The following is a 21,309-nucleotide window of genomic DNA, read 5'->3' on the forward strand; positions in this document are numbered from 1 at the left end:
CCATTGTTGTTGTTAGGTGCCATCAAGTCGGTTCTGACTCATAGTGACCCCTCTGCACAACAGAAGGAAACACTGCCTGATCCTGTGCCATCCTCACAATTGATTGTTCTATGCTTGAGCCCATTGTTGCAGCCACTGTCAATCCATCTCATTGAGGGTCTTCCTTTTTTTCGCTGACCCTCTGTTTTACCAAGTATGATGTCTTTCTCCAGGGACTGATCCCTCCTAATAACATGTCCAAAGTATGTAAGACACAGTCTCGCCATCCTTGCTTCTAAGGAGCATTCTGGTTGTACTTCATCCAAGACAGATTTGTTTGTTCTTTTGGCAGTCCATGGTATATTCAATATTCTTTGCCGACAACACAGTTCAAAGGCATCAATTCTTCTTTGGTCTTCCTTATTCATTGTCCAGCTTTTGCATGCATACGAGGCGATTGAAAACATCATGGCTTGGGTCAGGTGCACCTTAGTCCTCAAGGTGACATCTTTTCTTTTGAACAATTTACAGAGAGGTTCTTTGCAGCAGATTTGCCCAGTGCAATGGGTCTTTTGATTTCTTGACTGCTGTTGCCATGGGTGTTGATTGTGGATCCGAGTAAAATGAAATCCTTGACAACCTCAGTCTTTTCTCCATTTATCATGATGTTGTTTATAGGTTCAGTTGTGAGGATTTTTATTTTCTTATGTTGAGGTGTAATCCATACTGAAGGCAGAAGGAGGAAATAATAAACAAAAGGAGAGCTGCTCTGCCTTTAAAAAAAAGAAAAAGAAAAAACCATATGGAAGCACAGACGTATATGCTGTGGGAGGTTGCCCAGACAGACTTTATGCAGTGCATAACATGAATACTGAAAACATTTATTTAAAAAGAAATATAAAAATCAAAGATGAATTCTAAGACTTGTCTTTCTTCTTTTTCATTCTTGACCACAGAAGAAAATTTCCTGGTACCTACAGTTTCTACCTTTTAGGGCTACTTAAAGGTACGATGTCTTTGGATTCCAATACTTTACTCCTTGCTTCTTTTCAGAAGGTAGTGTGGAGTGGCAGCCAGTAAGCCAGGCTCTCTGTATGTGATTGGGACAGGGGAGAGAAAAAATCCAACCAAACCCGTTGCTGTCGAGCTGATTCTGACTCATAGCAACCCCATAGGACAGAGAAGAACTGCACCATAGGGCTCCCAAGGGGAGTGCCTGATGGATTTGAACTGCTGACCCTTTGGTTAGCAGCTGTAGCACTTAATCACTACTCCACCAGGGGTATGCAAATAGAATAATACAGCACTAGTATTGTTCATTCTGGTTCTTAGTTCTTACAGTCTGTGATTTCTACATGGAAATTCCTTCCGTGCATGCGTACTGTGATCTTCAATAATTACAAAACAGTGTGTTGTCATTCTGCTTTATTATTAAAATTGTGATTACTGTGCTTATGTAAGGAGCCCTGGTGCTGCTGTGGTTAGGTATTTGGCTGCTAACCAAAGGTGGGCAGTTTGAATCCACCAGCTGTTCCTTCGAAACTCTGTAGGGCAGTTCTTCCCTGTCCTATAGGGTTGCTGTGAGTTGGAATCCACTTACAGACAAGGGATTTGGGGTTTTTTCTATTCTTTTCTTTTTGATGCTTATATAAAAGTAGCTCCTGGGTGGCGCAAATGGTTAGTTAATCCACTACTAGCCAAAAGGTTGGTCGTTGGAACCCCCTCAGAGGTGCCTGGGAATACAAGGCCAAGCAGCCTGCTTCTAAAAGGTCACAGCTTTGAAAACCCTGTGAACCAGTTGTGCTCTGCGCGTATGGGGTCACCATGAGTCAGAAGCGACAAACGCAGCTTACAACAACATGCTTATGTATGGGCAGCTCTTCAGTTTACCTAATGCCTGGGCATCGCTAGTATCTAATCATTATTACAGCAATTTACAGACGAAGAAACAGAGACAAAAAATTATTTTTCAGAGGTCACTTAGCAGCCAGGCTAAAACTCAAAGATGATTTTTCATATCCGCCTTCATTGTTCTTTCCACCTCATGCAGTAAGACTGACCTGTAGTTTTCCTTTTAGTATAACCTTGTCAAATTTTGGTGTCAAGATTACATATTTTCTTTGTGGGAACACTTCTAACTACTAATTGTATTTTTTAAATGGTTATAGAACTATTCAAGTTATAGATACATGGTTATAAGGTATTCAAGTCTTCAATCAATTGAGTAAATTAAATTTTTAGGGAATTTGTCCATTTTTTTCTTGGTCCTTAAAGGCATCAGCACAAAATTTTTAATTATATTTGCTTAGTATCTTTAGAATTTGTAGTAATGTTCCCTTTTTCATTCCTAATATTGTTTATGCAGAGGGTCTTGCCAGAGGTTTGCCATTGTAACTGGTCATTTCAACAAACCAAATTTTAACTTTGGCCTCAAGTACTCTATTACTTATTTAGAAAAGAAGGGCTGACAATTAGTGAGCTAAGCCACCAATTTATGAATTAGAAAATAAGTAGCAATATACACAGAAATAAAGAGGAAGCAAATAAAAAAAATTATGAAATAGAGATCAAATGCGTATACAATAGAGAGCTTGAACAAATATTGAAACATTGAAAGTATTTCCTTTGCAATTAGGAATAAGATGTCCAGAATTCCCATGTCACCACTTAGATACAGCTTGGTTCTAGAAGTCCTAAGCTGCCCAAAAGAAATAAAAGTTATAAGGATTAGTTAGGAAAAAATAAAGCTATTATTTTTTTGCAGATAAAATAATTGTCCCTGGCATATTGTGTGAGACAGTAGTTTGTTGTGCAGGACTGTTATATGCATTGCAAGACTTAACATCCCTGGAGTTGAGAGAAAATGCCTCTAATCGCCCCCCACCCCCGCCTTTCTTTGTGACAACCAAAACACACCTCCATGGATTTAAAGGAAACCCTGGTAGCACAGTGGTTAAGAGCTATGGCTGCTAACCAGAATGTTGGCAGCTTGAATCCACCAGGCACTCCTTGGAAACCGTATGGGGCAGTTCTACTCTGTCCTGTAGGGTCACTGTGAGTTGAAATTGACTTGAGGGCAACAGGTTTTATGCATTTAAAATATCTGAGGGGTAGAGAATAATTTCTCCTCTGGGTGAGAACTGCTGGTATAGATAATTCAAAAGAATTACCAGAGAAATTGTTAGAACTAATAGAAGCATTAAAGTAGCCAGATATGAAACAGGTATATTTAAAGAAAAAATTATATTTGTTTACAGTAGTTACAAGAGTTTCTTAATGTAAGTAAAAATGTATATGTATATACCATTTAAAAACCAAACACACTGCCTTCAAGTCAATTCCGACTCATAGTGATCTGATAGGACAGAGTAGAACTGCCCCATAGCATTTCCAAGGCTGTGATCTTTACAGAATCAGACTGTCACATCTTCCTCCCACAGCATGGCTGGTGGATTCCAGCCGCCAACCTTTTGGTTAGCAGCTAAGTATTTAACCACTGCTCCTTATATACCATTTACAATAGCATAAAAAATACTGAGTACCTAGAAACAAATCTAAAAAGACATGTAAAGCCTTTAATGGAGCAGAAGTTAAAATTTTATTAAAAGACTTTAAGAAGTCATAAATGAATGAAAAGATTAACTGTGTTCGTGGATTGAAAGACTGAGTATCACAGCCCTGTGTCAGTCCCTAATGTTGGCCCGTTTAGGGCCGGGATAGCGTTACATTCAGCCTTGTGTCGAAGGCACAGCAGGAGTTCAGTCTGTAGTTATTTTCTTGTTTGTAGGACAGTTCTATCCAGTCCATTGACAGGTTTTTTTTTTTTTTTCTTGATAAATGTACAACTTCTGTTTAAGAAATTGAGATTTGCATTAATATAATTTTTGCCCTGGATTGGGCAGTACCTTTGTAAACTTTTATCACCAGGCAACAGGTAGGAATTGATTTTCTAAATTAGATTGGATTAGAAACAAGGTTTCTGAAAATCAAATCATGGTTACAAACCTAAGTTTTGACTTGGGAGACTTTGTTTTTTTTATTTAGCTTTCTTCATTTGCAAAAATGATTTTCTTTAAAAAACGTTTTTTAGAGAAATTGGTAAGCACAGAATTGCTGTGTCAGAGGGTTTTATACTTTGCTGCCCTTCACAAAGGTTATATCCCCACCAACGGTAAGTCAGGTCCACAAAACTGTCACCTCTAAAAGTTTCTCGCCAGTGCAATAGGCTGTACACAAACGCACACGCACGCACACCCCCCATAATGTTAATCTGGATTTCTTTGATTATTGCTGAAGTGGTTATTTCTTAGTATAATTACACAATCCTCACAATTAATGGGTGATTCACAGTGATTGTTGTTGTTAGCTGCCTTTGGGTCAACCCTGGGCTCATAGCAATCCCATGCACAACAGAACAACGCGACGCCCAGCCCTTCATGGTCCCCATGATGGGTTACTTATCAGACCATTGTGATTCACGGGGTTTTCTTTGGCTGATTTTTGGCAGTAGATCACCAGGCTTTTCTCCTGTTCCATCCTAGCCTGGACACTCTGCTAAAACCTTTCAGCATCATAGCAGCCCACAGGTTTCCACTGACGGGCAGGTAAAACCAGATGGAAAAGCTTTATTTACATATGATTGATTCTACACTTTGATATTCTCGAGGCAGCCTCCCCGTGAAAACATTACAGGAATAAATGGGGTTTGTTCCTATCTGGTGTATTTTTTTTTTTCTAATTTATAGCTAGTAATTTTTTTTTTTTTTTAATGGATGAGTATGTAAGAAATGGGGAACTAGTACCTGACTATGCTAGACAAGAAGCTTCCCTAAAATATTTAATTATCTGCTTTAAAATAATTTTGCGTTCAGGTCTCATGGTGATCCATGCTATGGGAAAGCAAAGCTAATTTGGAAAATGGATGGAAGTGTTGACAGGAAAAAAGTAATCTAGAGATCAGCCAAGTATAGTTTTTAAAGGTCAAAAAGGTATTTTTTCCCCCCTGAGAAAACTGTCTTTTGTCATAGTCGCTTAGGTTTCTTTAATTTGAATTTGTTCATTATGAGAGCAGAACTATATAAAGTAATTTTTACCGTCCCCCCCAAAAGAAAAGGAAACCCTGGTGGTGTAGTGGTTAAGTGCTATGGGTGCTAACCAAGAGGTCAGCAGTTCAGATCTGCCAGGCGCTCCTTGGAAACTCCATGGGGCAGTTCTACTCCGTCCTATAGGGTCGATATGAGTCGGAATCAACTCGACAGCACTGAGTTTGGTTTTTTTTTTTGGTCCCCCAAAAACAAAGTTCTTCAAGAAAAGGAACAAATGCCTTTTGTTAGGGTTCAAATCCTTGCCTCAATCTGTGACTCTCTACCATCCAGTGTCAACCCACCATTTCAGCTTTAGCTGCTTTTGGCTTCTCCACTTCCTTGCTGTTGATTTTGAACAATCCACGTGATCTCTCTAAGACTCAGTTTTCCTCATCTTCAGAACAAGGAAAATGATAGCAGCTTTATATATCACAGGGGTGTGGTAAGGATTAAATAAGAAAATACGGAACATGCAAAGCACTTGGAAAGCCTGCCACTTTGTAAGAGCTTAATAAGTATTACTGATTCCTGTCATCAGCTTCAGCAGTCACTGCTCAGTGAGTACGCCTTTTGCTTTTTTACCGCTTAAGTTTCGTTCATGCTGTTCTCAATGTCTTAGTCCTCTGGTGCTGCTGTAACAGAAGTACCACAAGTGGATGGCATTAACAAAGAGAAGTTTATTTTCTCACAGTAAAGTTGGCTAAAAGTCCAAATTCCAGGGCATCAGCTCCAGGGGAAGGCTTTCTCTCACTATTGGCTCTGGAGGAAGCTTCTCTGTGTAGGCACCCCAGGCCTAAAGAACATGCTGTCCCCGATGTATCTTTCTTGGTGGTGTGAGGTCGCCACTCTCTGCTTGCTTCCCTTTTATCTCTTGAGAGATGAAAGGTAGTGCAGGCCACACCTCAGGGAAACTCCCTTTACATTGGATCAGGGATGTGACCTGGTAAAAAAAAAAATCTTCTTTAACATAAAATGATAATCACAAAATGGAGGACAACCACAGAATACTGGGAATCATGGCCTAACGAAGTTAGTAACACACATTTTTGGGGAGACACAATTCAATCCATGACACTCAATGTCTCAAATTCTCAGAATGAGGTAGACAACATTATAAACCCAGGAGAGGGCAAAGAGATTATTATAGGTTGGAATGGCTGGGGAATGTTTTGAGGATGAGCGAGACATCAGTTGAGCCTTAAAGAATGAGTAGTATCGAAAAGGCTAAAGAAATGGAAGTCTTTTGAGCTTGGAATCATTGGATATATTACACCAAACATTCTTGAATCAAACACAATTTTAATAATAAGATCAAATTAGCTTAATAATAACTTGAATACAAAACTGATGGGGTTAATTTGTATTTGTCTCAGTTTCAGGCAACTATGGAAAATGCCAACGGTACTGACCAGAACATGACTGAGAAGTCTCCTCCAGCTGAGGTGGGAATGGAGAACATCATTCAGGAGGTGACTGAGGAGGAACAAGGGCAGCTTCTTTTTCATGAGGAAACCATTGACCTTGGTGGAGATGAATTTGGGTCTGAAGAGAATGAGACCATCTCAGAAGATTCTAGTAACTTCATAGATAAGCTTAACGAGCAAATGATGGAAAGTGTGCTCATTTCTGACTCTCCTAATAATAGTGAAGATGATGTGGGTGAACTTGGCTGTTTGCAGGATGTTGTGGAGCCCGTAGAAGGCAACGTGGATAGCAGAATGGAAAAGATAGAAAGAGAAGAAATTGATACTCTGAGTAATGACAGTGAAACTGACCGTGATGATACTCCTAAAGATGTCTCCGACATGACCCCTGATAGCAGAGCCTCTTTGAAAGAAGACCCAACACAAGAAGAAGTAAAAGGCGTGCCTGTCTTTGAAAGTGAAGATGCAGCTGCCTCAGTCCCAAGTGACGAGAAAACTGATCCCGAAGAACAGATATCAGAAATGTCTTCCAGTCAGTCTTCTTCTAAAGATGAGCCTGTCCCCGTGTGCACCATCTTTAGTCAATCAAACACAGCTAATTCCCAGTCTCACTTATTTCTTCACGATGGCTTTGAGTCTCAGATGGTAAAATCTCCTAGTTTCAGCAGTGCAAGTGAAACTCCAGCCAAGACGCCTCCTCAGATGGTTCAGCCAAGTCCCAGCCTGAGTAAGTTTTTTGGAGATACGACCACGAATTCCTTGGCTTCTGACTTCTTCGATTCGTTTACCACATCCACTTTCATTTCTGTCAGCAATCCTAATGCAGGCTCTTCAGTTCCAGAAAAATTGTCTTCACTCACCACTCCAGCGGGAGACAAGTCTCCCAATTCCGCTGAGCCATCCTCCTCTCCTGGGATTGACAGATCAGAATCGGCTATTTCCACAGCCTCTCTAGAAATTTCTCAGTCACCGAAACCATTTTCACAGATACAAGCTGTTTTTGCAGGGAGCGATGACCCCTTTGCCACAGCCCTGAACATGAGTGAGATGGACCGAAGAAATGACGCATGGCTTCCTAGTGAGGCGACCAGGAACGTTTTGATTTCTGTAGCAACTCAACAGTATAGCACAGTGTTCATAGACAAAGAGAATCTCACCATGCCAGGCTTAAAGTTTGACAACATTCAGGTAAGATGTCGGATGTTTTTAAAAGGCATTTCTCTAATGGAAATCTTTTCAATGAAAAAATAATTCTAGACTCATTATCTCTTTCCTTGTAGTCTATTTCTATCTAAAAAATACGTACCTTTAAAATGGTTAAAATATCCTTATTTTTCAGCAGTCACTAAGATCCTGATTGTGAAAGTCTTTGTAATTATGTCCCTGGGTAATTGGGAACTCTGCTGATTCCCCTAATTTAAAGGTCTACTCAGAATCTTAGAAATACAGCGAGATATATAGTTACATCTTAATTCTCTAAAGTAAATTTGAACTTTGTATGACCAGTATATTTGTGACATTTGAGTTGCAATAAATGATAAACCCATTACTTTTTTTTTTTTAATCTGGAAAAATATATTTGTTACACATATAACATGCTTGATATAGAAAGGATATTTATAGATTCAATAAGAAAAATCCAAACATCCCAAAAAATAACAAATCATAAAAATATGTAGGAGTTACGTACAGCATCTTAGTTGTCTGGTGCTGCTGTAATAGCAATACCACAAGTGAGTGACTTTAACAAACAGAAATTTATTTTCTCACAGCCTAGGAGGCCAGAAGTCCAATTTCAGAGTACTCGCTCCAGGGGAAGGATTTCTGTCTGTTCTGGGGGAAAATCTTTAAGCTTCTCTCCCTGGATTCCTTAGTAATCTCCACATGGCATCAGTATTTGAGCTTGCTTCTCTCTGTGCCTAATCTGCCCTTTTTGTAGCTCAGAAGTGACTGGCTTAAGATACATTGTACCCTGATATGGCCTTATTAACATAACAAAGATAACCCTATTCCAAATGAGATCATATCCACATGTATGCACCAAAAAAAAAAAAAAACCCATTGCTGTCGAGTCAATTCCAACTCATAGCAACTCCATAGGACAGAGTAGAGCTGCCCCATAGGGTTTCCAAGGAGCAGCTGGTGAATTCGAACTGCCAGCCTTTTGGTTATCAGCCAAGCTCTTAACTGCTGCACCACTAGGGCTCCTATCCAGATGTATAGGGGTTAGGATTTACAACACTTATTTTGAGGGGACACAGTTCAATCCATAACATAGTAAATGGTAATATAAAAAAGTTTAATCTTAAAGGTAAAGACAATCAAAGTAATTGTTTCCATTTTCCATCCATCTCTTTGGATGTTTTATTTATAATTTTTCAGTGTTTGCTAGAGAGTGAGAAAATAAGCAGTCTCAGACAACCCTTTGACCTAAAAACTCTGCTCTTAGAAATTTATTATAAGAAAATAATCACACTTTTATACAAATACCTAGCTACTGGAGTGTCCATCAAAGTAGTTCATAATTATAAAAAAAAAATCCAAAAAATTCTAAAAGTCCATCATCAGGAGGTTAGTTGGACACATTTGGCTCATCTCATCTTTACCGTGAATATTTATGTAGGCATTATAAATTATGTTATTGCAGAATACCTGATGAGGCTCCCATTTTAATGTTAAATTTAAAAGATGAGACATAAACTAATATATATAGTATGGTAAGATTTTGTAACTATAAATATGTATATGTATATATATGTGTATATATACACAAATTAATTTATTTGGATATCATGCTTTATTACACCAGATTGCAGATAGCATTAGCAGCTTCTTTGTGGCTAGGTGCATGAGAAAGCACTGTGCCTACCAGTTCACTTGATTTATACCCTGTACCCATTTTCCTGGATCTGAAAGAAGGCCCGACAGGCTTCAGCAGCTGTCTCTTAGAAGAATAGCCAATTGCACAACTATGACTATTTTTATTAGATGGGTAGATTGCCGAGCCCTGTGAGTGCTGGAAACAAAAAAAGTGACATGCTTGAAAAAGTGAAGCCAGTTAATTACTTTTTTCAGGCAACTGAAATGTAAGCCTGTAGTCATCCAGATTTTGGATATTCATCTATTGGGTATATATTTATTGACTTACTATTTACCAGGCATTGTTCTAGGCAAGGAGCACCTGGCGGCGCAGTGGCTAAGAGCTTAGATTGAGAGCTTAGGCTGCCAATCAAAAGGTCGGCAGTTCAAATCCACCAGCTGCTCCTTGGGAACCCTACGGGGCAGCTCAATTCTGGGTCGTATGAGTTGGAATCGACTCAATGGGAACAGGTTTCATTTGGTGTTTTAGATTCTAGGCAAGCTTCCCTGCTTTTTTAAGCACAATATACTGAACATAGTTCAGCCTTTATAGGATCTTTTCAATGAATACCAATTATTGGACTGTGATTTCAGGGGGTATTTGGATGCTTAAGATTTGATTTATTTTTCACTGAATCCTGTTCTCTTCTTCCTCAGCCCTCCCTCCATACCTACAGCCCCAAGATGACTTCAGTGTTCTGCTTCATGTTTCTTCACTTCCTCCACTTCTTGGAGTCTTTGTATTCTGTACTCTTTGATATTAAGTTCCTATCATATCAGTGGATCTGGCATTTAACACTTCCTTTTTGAATTGTCTTTTGTTTGCTGTGTATTTCCCCCTGTGGTTGTAATTCAGGGGAAAACTGAAGATTGCCAAGGAAAATGACATAACCCAGTGGTTCCCACAAGGTAGAGTCCCTGGACAGTGCAAACAGCAAAGTGCACAACTACTAGTAGCAAGGTTGGTGGTTCAGACTCACCGAGAGGTACCTCAGAAGAAAGGCCTGGCAGTCTGCTTCCAAAAGGTCACAGTCTTGAAAACCCTATGGAGTGCAGTTCTACTCTGCACACACGGAATCCACTTGAGTCGGAATCCACTCTACAGCCACTGGTTTGGTTTTTTTCCAACAGAGTACCGGGACCCAGTGGTCCTAGGGTGCTTTTGGAAAGGTGTAGAGGTTTCATTTTGGTTGTCAGAAGGGCTGGGAAGAGCAAATGGCGTTTGGTGGGTAGAGCCAAGAGTGCTAACTACCCGGTAATGGCTGGGTAATACCATACAATAAAAAATTATCTCACCCAAAATGCCAGTAATTCTTGAGTTGAGAAACACAAGGTCTAAAACTTGGCTAGCTTAATTAGATCAAATCAATTAAATAGGCTGTGTTTATAAGTAGGGTGTCCCTGGGTGGTATAAATGGTTAATGTACTCAGCTGCTAACTGGAAGGCTGGAGGTTCGAGTTCACCCAGAGGTAGCACGTAAGAAAGGCCTAGCAATGTACTTCTTGAAGAATCAGCCACTGAAAACCCTGTGGAGCACCGTTCTCCTCTGACACGTATGTCACCATGGGTCAGAATCGGCTCCATGGCAACTTTTACTGATTTATAAGTAAAGGGCATCTGTTGTTAGCTGCCATCCAGTCGGCCCTGACTCATAGCAACCCTGTGCATAATGGGATTGGACCGTTGTGATCCACAGGGTTTTTATTAGCTGATTTTTCAGCAATAGACTTCCAGACCTTGCTCCCTAGTCGGTTTTAGTCTGGAAGCTCTGCTGAAACCTGTTCAGCATCGTAGCAACACCCAAATCTCCACTGACAGGTGGGTGGTGATTGCGCTTGAGGTGCTTTGGCGGGAAATCAAACACGGGTCTTCCGCATGGAAGGCGAGAATTCTACCACCGAACCATTTCTGCCTTCGTAGCTTTGAAGCTTCTGTTACTTACCTCACCTGTCAGGGTTCCTGATGGCTAACTGTGAAATAGGTAGGGTATTCAGCCAGTCAGCAAGTATATATGGGCACTCAGGCACTGGGTACTGGGTTTTTATTATATGTAGAGAGCATGGACTTAGAGGCCAGCCAGGAGGTGGTCTCTTCTCTTTGCTTCCTTTAAATCCTAATGTTTTTCCATTGCTCTTACAGTTCACAGTGGTTGCTTTGGACACTCCATGGCAAATAGAAATTTTAACTAAGAATAGTTCCCCGAATACTTTTGACTTTCACATATAACAAGTGTGGTAGATTAACAAATGTTTGTTCACTCAGTGTCTCTTCAGGTATGTATTACCCTTTAAAGAACTATTTCATTCCCTGGGTGGAAATGAAAACTTTAAGGTTTACCTTAAATGGAAATACTGAGTTTCCCAGGGTTCTTAAGATTAGTATAACAAAGAATGGTTTCTCTGTTAACTTCCTGTGCACACCAAGCTTTTAAAATGTCAACCAGCCATTTGTTGGATCTATTTATTGACAAGTTTTTTTTCTCTCTGCTATTGTTACTGTTAAAGCATCGTTGGTCATAAATTCAGGTTTCTAAAACACTTATTTAAATTGTATTGCTCATCTGTCAGTACCTTATTCAAAATCCCCTTCCTATGAGATAAAACTTGAAATTTGCAAAAATGTTTATTACGTAGGCAATTTTTATGACCGTCTAAGAAACCTTTAAAAATTAACTATAGTAGCATCATATGAAAAATATCATTTTCAACTAATTATAGTTGTAGATGGTGTTTGTTCTTCTCAAAGAAGTAAATGGCAAGTTTGTGGAGGAAATAGTAGTTCAGAAATATGCAGAGTCAGTAAGAAAAGAAAGCTGGAGAATTGTTTCTGTGAAACTTGTTCATGAAAAATAGAAAATGGAATAAATAAAATAAAAACAACTAAAAAGTAAAAAAAAAAAATGAAAGCAGCAAAGCCTCAGTGGCAAAGGAATTTGGAATTTTGGTTCCTGAGGGCTGTATGACAGGGCACCTCTGTGGTATATTCTGGCTGCTGGTAGATCTGGAAACATGACGTACACATTTTCAAGCTGGTTGTTTCCACTACCCCCCCCCCCTTTTTTTTTGCGCCTGTTCCCCTTATTTCTCCCACCTTTCCCTCTCACCCTGCCTGCTGTTTGGATTTTATAAGATTTCCATCAGAGGAGTACATGTTGTTGTGTGCTGTCAAGACCATTCTGGCTCATAGCGACCTTATGTGACAGAGTAGAAACAACTGTGCGTAAGGTTTTCTAGGCTGTAACCTTTACTGGAGCAGATTGCCAGATCTTGTCTCCCACAGAGCCACTGGGTGAATGTGAACCGCCAACCTTATGGTTAGCAGCTGAGCACCTAACCGTTGCACCAGCACGGCGCTGTGGTCTAGGCGGCTCATAGTCCTCAAGTCAGAAACCCTAGCAACCTCCATAAAGCCAAAGACATCAGGTACTGTATCTTCTTCTACAATCCCTCTATGAACGCAAAGCTTCCAAGAAATGGAAAGTACCTATTCCTTTAAAAAAAGTTAAAGATTTCTGATCCATTCCAATTCATCCGTGATAAGGAAACTGAGGCCAAGGTGGTTCATACATGTAACGAGTCGGCCATGTTCCAGTCGGTCCTAGTGATATAAAGGGATAAGGTATTGTCCTTGCTCTGGAGAATTTACGTCATAATCTAGGAAAAGAAGACTTATAAATGGATGCCTGTAGTTATAGTAAAATATTTTTTGATAGAGGTAAGAGCAAATCCCCATGGGTATGTGGCAAAGTCTTTACTAGAACTCAGAGCCTAGTTGAATTGGTTCCAGCCTCTTCAAACTCCAAACTGTGTCTTCTCACCTCACATAGTTCGCCATGCTCTGCTGGGGATTTCTGGCTTGACTGTGGTCTAAAAGCTGCCTTTAGGCTCAAGGGCTCAATTCATTTTTCCCATTCTCTCAGGGGTTCACAGCCCTTTTCAGCATCTGAAAACAATTTTTTCCTGTACCTTGCCCAGTATTCTAGCTGTTTACATCAGAATATAAGTCCAGCCCTAGTTTCCATATAAGGGACAGAAGCAAAAATCACAACTTTTGTCTTTTGTTCAGCACACATACAAACGGATCTCTTTTCTCTTTCTTAAATTCCTAATCTAAAGAATGCTTAATTAAATTGAAATGTGAATGAACTAGGGAAGATTTGAAGAGGCCAGGCCAGAAACATTTGGTACCATTCTTAAAGCTGATTTACCTGTTAAAGCAGTCTCTTAAATTGTGAGTTGTTTAGGGCTCTGTAAGAAAAGGGGTTTGAGTTTGCTTTTGCTTTTAAGGCTTTGTGGTGATATAATTCACATACCACACAGTTACCTGTTTGAAGTATACAATGCCATGGTTTTTAGCATATTCACAGAGTTGTGCGACCATGACCACAGTCAATTTTGGAACACTTTGATCACCCCAAAAGAGACTCAGCGTGTGTTAATAGTCACTCCTCATTCTTCCCAACCCCCGCAGCCCTAGATAACTACTAATCTGCTCTCTGTCTTCATAGACTTGCCAGTTCTGGACATTGCATATAAATAGGATCATACAATATGTGGACTTTTTTTTTTTTTTTTTTGGTGAAAATACACACAGCAAAGGATACACCGTTCTAACAAGTTTTACATGTACAGCTCAGTGACATTGTTTCCAGCCTTCAAGTTGTGTAACTGTTCTCCCTATCCTTTCTCAGATTCCGCCACCCTTGACATAAACTCCCAGCCTCCTAAGCGTCTTGTCTAACCTTTTGAGGTGCTGTTGTCGGTTTGATCCCACACAGACAAACCTTTGAAAAAGCACAATATGTGGACTTCCGTGACCCACTTTTTTCACTTAGCTTAGTGTTTTCAAGATTTGTACACATTGTAGCATGCATCTATACGTCACTTATTTTCATTGCTAAATAACATTCCATTGTATGGATATTCCACATTTCCTTGATCCACTAATCAGTTGATGGACCTTTGGATTGTTTTTACTTCTTTGGCTATCACGCATAATGCCGCTATGAACACTCACGTACAAGGTTCTGCATGTGTTTTCATGTATCTTGTGTATATGCCTAGAAGTAGAATTGCTGGTCATGTGATAACTGTGTGTTAAGATTTTAAGGAACTGGCAAACTGTTTTCTAAAATAATGACGCCATTTTACGTGCCCACCAGCAGTGTAGTACCGTTTCAGTGTCTACACATGCTCAAGTTTGGGTGGTCGTTGTTTTATCTCGTGTGTGTGTGATAAACATGGGGCCCCAGTAGTGGTTAACTGGAAACCGTGGTGGCGTAGTGGTTATGGGCTGCTGCTGCTAACCAAAAGGTCAGCATTTCAAATCCACGAGGTGCTCCTTGGAAACCCTGTCGGGCAGTACTACTCTGTCCTGTAGGGGCACTATGAGTTGGAATTGACTCGAAGGCAATGGGAGTGGTGCAATGGTTAAGCATCTGGCTGCTGACCAAAAGGTCAGCAGTTTGAATCCACCAGCCGCTCCTTGGAAACACTATGGGGCAGTTCTACTCTGTCCTATATGGTCGCTATGAGTCGGAATCAACTCAATGGCAACGGGTTTGGTTTATTTTTGTTTTGTGGTAAATATATAGGTAAAAAAAAACAGGTGCCTTTTCAACAATCTTTGTGTAATTCAGTGACATTAATTATGTCCATCGTGTTCAATCAAGTTTGGGGTTTTGTTTTTATTTGTTCAGGTTGTTTCACTTCCCCTAGAAGAAAGCGCACATGGTAGCTAGTGAGCAGTACGCTCCCAGGGTAAACAGCCGCACTTCTCCAGTCTGTAGAACTTTGGCAGAAGGCTCAGTGCATTCTTGGACTGCTGCAGGACTGCTGTCTTCTCGGTGAACCTGGGCCACCACCGCTTGTTTCTTTAGGTTCCCCAGACGGTAAAACCCACAAACTTTGAATCAGCTGCTTTGGGTTCTGTTTTGTCTTTGGCCATTGAAATCCAGAAGGGGCTACCAAGACTCTTCCACGTACAGAGGGGGAACAGGCCTACCACTGTCTGATAGCTGTGGATCAACCACGCGCGTTTCCATAAATGCATCTGACCAGAGGAAAGGAGCGTCAGTCTCCACTGCCAGATTGTGAGTGAGTCCCTGGCTTGTTCACAGGATATCATTCCCCACATTGCTCTGACGTTGCCCTGGATAAAGTAGGCTTTCGGGTAATGTTTTGCTGACTTGAAGGTTTTGGGTGGATCCATTCCAAGTGCCTATAAAAACCCATTGCCTCCAGACAGTCCAACTCATAGCAACTCTATGGGACAGATCAGAATAGCCTCGTTGGGTTTCCAAGAGTGGCAGGTAGACCTTTTGGTTAGTAGCCAAACACTTAACCACTGTACCACCAGGGCTCCAATTCCAAGTGCAGCCCCCTGGAAACCATCAACAACATAAATGAGTTGTCTTTGAGTCAATTCCAACTCGTGGTGACCCCACGTGTACCAGACTAAAACTGTGCTCCATAGGGTTTTCAATTGCCAGGCCTTTATTCTGAAACACCTTTGCGGGGACTCAAACCTCCAACCTTTCAATTAGCAGCTGAGCCTATTACCCATCTGCACCATTCAGGGACTCCCATCAGCAACATACCAAAACCCGTCGCCATCAAGTTCATTCCGACTCATAACAACCCTATAGGTCAGAGTAGAACTGCCCCATAGGGTTTTCAAGGAGTGGTTGGTGGATTCAAACTGCCAACCTTTTGGTTAGCAGCCGTTAGCTCACCATAGCTCTTAACCACTGCACCACCAGGGCTCCATCAGCAACATAGCTATCTAAAACTTCCTGGATGAAAACAAGCCAGGGATTCACATGCCCTCACTCCAATCACCATTGGCAGATATGGAATAAAAGGTACCATGGTCCCACAGTGCCGTTTATCACCTTCAGTTTACTCACACAGCAAGAGTTAACTTTGTCTCCAACTTTTTGCCACGTCGTTAGGCTTTCATAAGTGGAATGTTTCTTCATTGTACATATGCTTATATCTCAGGAACTTCGTTGGTAACTAAAATGTTAACTAACAGGGAATTTTAAGAGCAAAAGATTTTTGCAGTGTGGCCTAATTAATTGAGAATGCTGCAAGGATGGAGGAATTAAATTGGTCTTCCGTCGCCAGCACTGAGATTTGATTTTGCTCTTTGCCTATTTCGTTGCTCCTCTGGCTCAGATAAGACTCTTTGTCTGATACGAGCTGCTTTCTTGCAAAGCTTTATGGAGCCATATGTCTGAGCTCTTTTTATTTTGCCCTTTAATTATCCCTCCTAGATCAGTTAGCTGTTTTTGTGGCTCTGGCACTTGAAGTATTTCACCTGACTCCCGGGAAACAAAAATTATAAACTTGCTGCTTCTAGATCTTTGTCCCAATATAAGATGTGCCGTTTGGCCTCTTTAACACCAGGCTTTGCACCCAGCAGAAGAAATAGATGTGTGACCTAGAGCCACCAGAATCCCGACTGCCACAGGCTGTCAGTTCCTTTTTCTCAATAGAAGAGTGTCAGCATAAAGGGGAGAAGCAGGCAATTTCAGCAGCATCTCTTGTGAATACGGTCTATATATGGCCTCCCCCCTCCCGCCATGTCACCATTTTGGAAAACAGGAAAAGATTGAAATAACCTTTCCTACGACTGGACCCACTTCAGTGCTTTTTATTTCCCCAGTAAGAATAGGGAAACAATAGGAAGGGAACTGGGACTGGCGTGAAGTCTGCGCGGGAGACATTTCCAAATTGATTTTCTCTTCCTCCTCAGTCCCCATCAGCTCTCCTGGTGTCCACCTGCAGCAATGACATTAGCCTTCAGGTGGTTGAAAGGCAGGCTTTTTTGCTAACTGGGAGGGAGCGATCCGGGCTTTGTTCCACCCCCTCTTGAGGTTGTCCTAGTTTTTGTTTCTCTCTGAGGCCCACTAGGGAGCTCTGGAGGCCTGGGGGCTCCTGTGCTTGAATTTCTCTGTCAGCAAGCCTCAAGGATGCCCTGGTGCAGCACCCGCACGCCCTGCTGGAAGCCGAGAGTGCGTGTCACCGGAAGGTCAGGCTGACTCCAGCCTGCCTCTGAGCCCTGTCGCAGCGCATTTCAGTAACCTCAGAGAAGCTGCTCCCCAGCCCCAGCACCTTTCCGAGGGCAGTGGCACCTCCAGAAGGGAAATGGATGCTTCAGAGCTCTCTTCATGTCACAGCTCTTTGTCCTCTTGCCACTCTGACAAATTCCCCTTGGTACATCAACACCTTTAAGAGAGCTGCTTCATTGCATATGCATTGCTACTCCTCCTTGGCAGGTCAGCACTCAGCAGTGGGCACAGTGCCTTGGTGAACTGTGCTTCCTGCTGCTCCTCAGATGCACTCAGCCTTCAGAGCTTTTCCCTTATTCCTAAGATGCTTTCCGCAACCTTGTGGTGCAGCCACCAAAATAGTACTTAAGCCTGGGATCTTTACAGCTTTCTTAGCGCATTAGTGTGATGGGACCCTCATTCCCACACGTCATTAAAACGGGTAAATTCCATCTCTGACATGTTTTACCTTTCTCCTTTAGCCGTGGGGAATTACATTAGCTTATGAATGCTAATAGCCCTGGTTTCTTTCTTTGGAGCATACCCATATTTCACACCAGCTTAAGAGATTTTCCCTTGGACGTTCCAGGTCATCGGTACACCTCTTCTTTCCCCTTCTTTTCCCCCTCACCCATTAATTGCACTTTTTACACTCGTTAGCCCTGACTACAGATCAATCTAAGGAGCCCTGGTGGTGGAATGGTTAAGTGTTCGGCTGCTAACCAAAAGATCGCGAGAGAAAAGACCTGGTGATCTGCTTCCATAAAGACTACAGCCTAGGAAGCCCTGTGGGACCATTCTGCTCTGTTCTATAGGGTCACTATAAGTCAGAATCGACTCAATGCTGCATAGCAATAACAACATAGATCTGTATAATCTGAGGAACCCATTTTTGAGATAGAAATTACCCTCTTGCAGTACACAATACTGGGAAAGCCAGCACAGCTTGTCCCAGGTAAGGTCATGGAAGCTCCATAGACACATCCAAACTCCCTGACAGATTAAATTACTGGACTGAGGACTGTGAGGACCATGGTCTCAGGGAACATCTAGCTCAATTGGCAGAACATAGTTTATAAAGAAAATGGTCTATATCCTACTTTGCTGAGTAGCATCTGGGGTCTTAAACGCCTGTGAGCGGCCATCTAGGATACTCCACTGGTCTCACCACTTTAGGAACAAGGGAGAATGAAGAAAACCAAGGACACAAGGGAAAGATTGGTCCAATGGACTAATGGACCACAACTACCACAGCCTCCACCAGACTGAGTCCAGCTACCACCACTGACTGCTCTGACAGGGATCACAATAGAGGGTCCCAGACAAGTTGGAGAAAAATGTAGAACAAAATTCTAACTGACAAAAAAAAGATCAGAATTACTGGCCTGACAGAAACTGGAGAAGTCCCGAGAAGATGGCCCCTGGACACCCTTTTAGCTCAGTAATGAAGTCACTCCTGAGGTTCACCCTTCAGCCTGAGATTAGACAGGCCCACAGAACAAAACAAGACTAAAAAGACACACCAGTCCAGGGGCAAGGCCGAGGGGACAGGAAAGCTGGTAATAGGGAACCCAAGATTAAGTAGGGAAAGTGTTGACTTGTCTTGGGGTTGGTAACCAATGTCGCAAAACAATATGTGTACTAATTGTTTAATGAAAAGCTAGTTTGTTTTGTAAACCTTCATCTAAAGTACATTAATAAAAAGAAAAATTACCCTATTGAAAAGCTAATATGGATCCTTCCCTGGTGTACAACCCAAAGTGTACCTTCCTATCTCCTCGGAGGGAGGAATTAGCTGAGCAAGGTTATAAAGTACATAATGGTAAAAGGGAGTCTTTATTTTGCTTTGGTTTGGCAGGTAAACTCAGCATTGAAAAGAAGGCTGGCCCCCGGAGGCCAGTGGTAACTTGATTTCTTTAGCCCTTGGCCCTAAAGGCTTCCATAAATGTCCAGGCAAGCGTGGCGAATTGGTGGGATTTTAGCAGAGCTGCTGTTCAGGCCTGCTGCTCCAGCATGAACCTGTGCCCCCACATTGTCCTGTCCTCAGTCGCCACAAGCCCCTTATCCCCAGCAGTGTCACCTCAAACCAGTGGGGTCCTCTCTAAAGCCCGTCACCTGAAGCCACTCTGCTGGCCTAGTTTTAAGTTTGCCTCTTACTCTAAGCCTTGTAAAGATTTACCTGGTAAAGGTAGATGGTGAAGTCCATTTTCTCTTCAAAGTAAAGAACAATTCTTAAAATATACAATTTATTAATAATGGTGGCCATTTAGCTTCTGGTTAATTGGAGTTTTACTATACTATAACCACTTTTTCTCCTCCACAAACCAATGGAGAAAAAGGAAATTTTGCTTCGTTATGGGTTCTGATTAAAAAAAAAAAAAAATTTTTTTTTTGTTTTTTAGCTAAGTGTAATTGAGATTTTATTGTCCTGACATATTTTCTTGCATTCTTTCAAGGGAGATGCAGTTAAAGACTTAATGCTTCGCTTCCTGGGTGAGCAAGCTGCAGCAAAGAGACAAGTACTAAATGCCAACTCAGTGGAACAATCTTTTGTTGGATTGAAACAGCTAATTGTAAGTAACAGTGTATTTGATTTTCAGTGTTGTTCTTTTTCGTAAATTCTGCTTTCCTTCATAATATTTTCCTTAAAAGTTAATTACTTTGAATATATTATCTAGAGTCCTTACACAAAAATAGAATTTTGTAGGATTGGATGGTAATCCTCTGCAGCAAAAGTCATCATATTAATATACTGATCATTATAAGTCCAATTAGTTTAAAAAAACATAATTTTAAAGGATCGAATTACTTGGAGTAACATATACTCTGATTCCATATGCTTTTTCAGCTACAGTAAAAAGAGATAAATCATTTTATGCTCTTTTTTTAAAAAAAAAAAAATTCTATTTTCTCCATTTGGCATATATGGTTTATTATTGAATGGGTGGCTATTTAAACTTTGCCATGAATACCGTAGGTTTTTTTTTTTTTTTAATGCATTAATACTGGATCATCAGTGCTATGCATTTTGATTTGTTTCTAGTGAATTTGTAACCTCTGAGAGCTTTAACATTATTGGGTTGCTTTTTTACATTATTAAGGAAAAAACAATGGAAACCTATCATACAAGTTTAATTCAGGAATCTTAAAATAACCATCTGGTAAACACTCTCAAATGATAGCCACATATCAAACCATACCCGCCTTTCCCCAGTTTGGAGTCACTCATGTATTCTAGAATTGATCCTCCAAGCTCTCCAGCTGGTTGCCTAGTGTAGATTTATCAAAGCCATTCTCCCAGTGTCTTCTGTGTATGGTCTGAGGGAGTGCTTTATTAAAGGGATTAGAAAAATGAAATGCTTGACTTTGGTAATGAGAAGTTCCACCAGCTATGTAAAAACCCAGCCCTTACCCTGCCTGCTTTTTGGTGGCACATCCCTCAGTGCACTAACTGTTGATGTGGGTGAACAAGGCGAAGGAGATATATTAAGTTTTCAACATTTGCAAAAGAGGATGACATTTCCTACTTTACTTCACTTCTTTTTTTGTGTTCCCCATCTTGTTTTTCTCAATTACGATGAATTCTTCTGTACTAAGCTTCAGATTTCACCTCGTTTTAAGCATATTTTGGTTCCAAAGATATAATAGTTGAAGGGTTTAGAAATTTAAATGAGAGGTGAAGACTGACCTGTGAATTAAGAACTAAAAAAGAAAATAAGATTTTTAAGTTTATTTCACGGAAGCATGAGGTACAATCTCCTACTTAGAGGGAACCATCTTTTGTATTACAAAAGTAACAGGTGAATCACTTAGCTGCACAAAGACTTTATAGTAAAACTCAGAATCAAATAATCCTAGTCTTTTTTTATTACATCATTCTCACCTTTAACTCAGTAACAATATTTGAAA

The 21,309-nt window shown here is 40.9% G+C and overlaps 1 protein-coding gene across 4 annotated transcripts in view; it reads left to right on the forward strand.

Moving 5' to 3' along the window:
• TRAPPC12 (trafficking protein particle complex subunit 12) overlaps window positions 1-21,309 on the forward strand; it is a 114,233-nt gene that overhangs the window by 2,048 nt on the left and 90,876 nt on the right. For 3 of the 4 annotated variants that reach the window (XM_049902974.1, XM_049902977.1, XM_049902976.1), the window contains exons 2-3: window positions 6,437-7,675; window positions 19,857-19,973. In XM_049902974.1, the coding sequence (XP_049758931.1) occupies window positions 6,449-7,675; window positions 19,857-19,973 (1,344 nt within the window). In that variant the 5' untranslated portion in view covers window positions 6,437-6,448. The remainder of the gene's footprint in view (window positions 1-6,436; window positions 7,676-19,856; window positions 19,974-21,309) is intronic. The other variant, XM_049902975.1, reaches the window with a different exon arrangement.

This window comes from Elephas maximus, chromosome 12, assembly GCF_024166365.1.
Source record: "Elephas maximus indicus isolate mEleMax1 chromosome 12, mEleMax1 primary haplotype, whole genome shotgun sequence".
In the NCBI taxonomy this organism is placed as follows: domain Eukaryota; kingdom Metazoa; phylum Chordata; class Mammalia; order Proboscidea; family Elephantidae; genus Elephas; species Elephas maximus.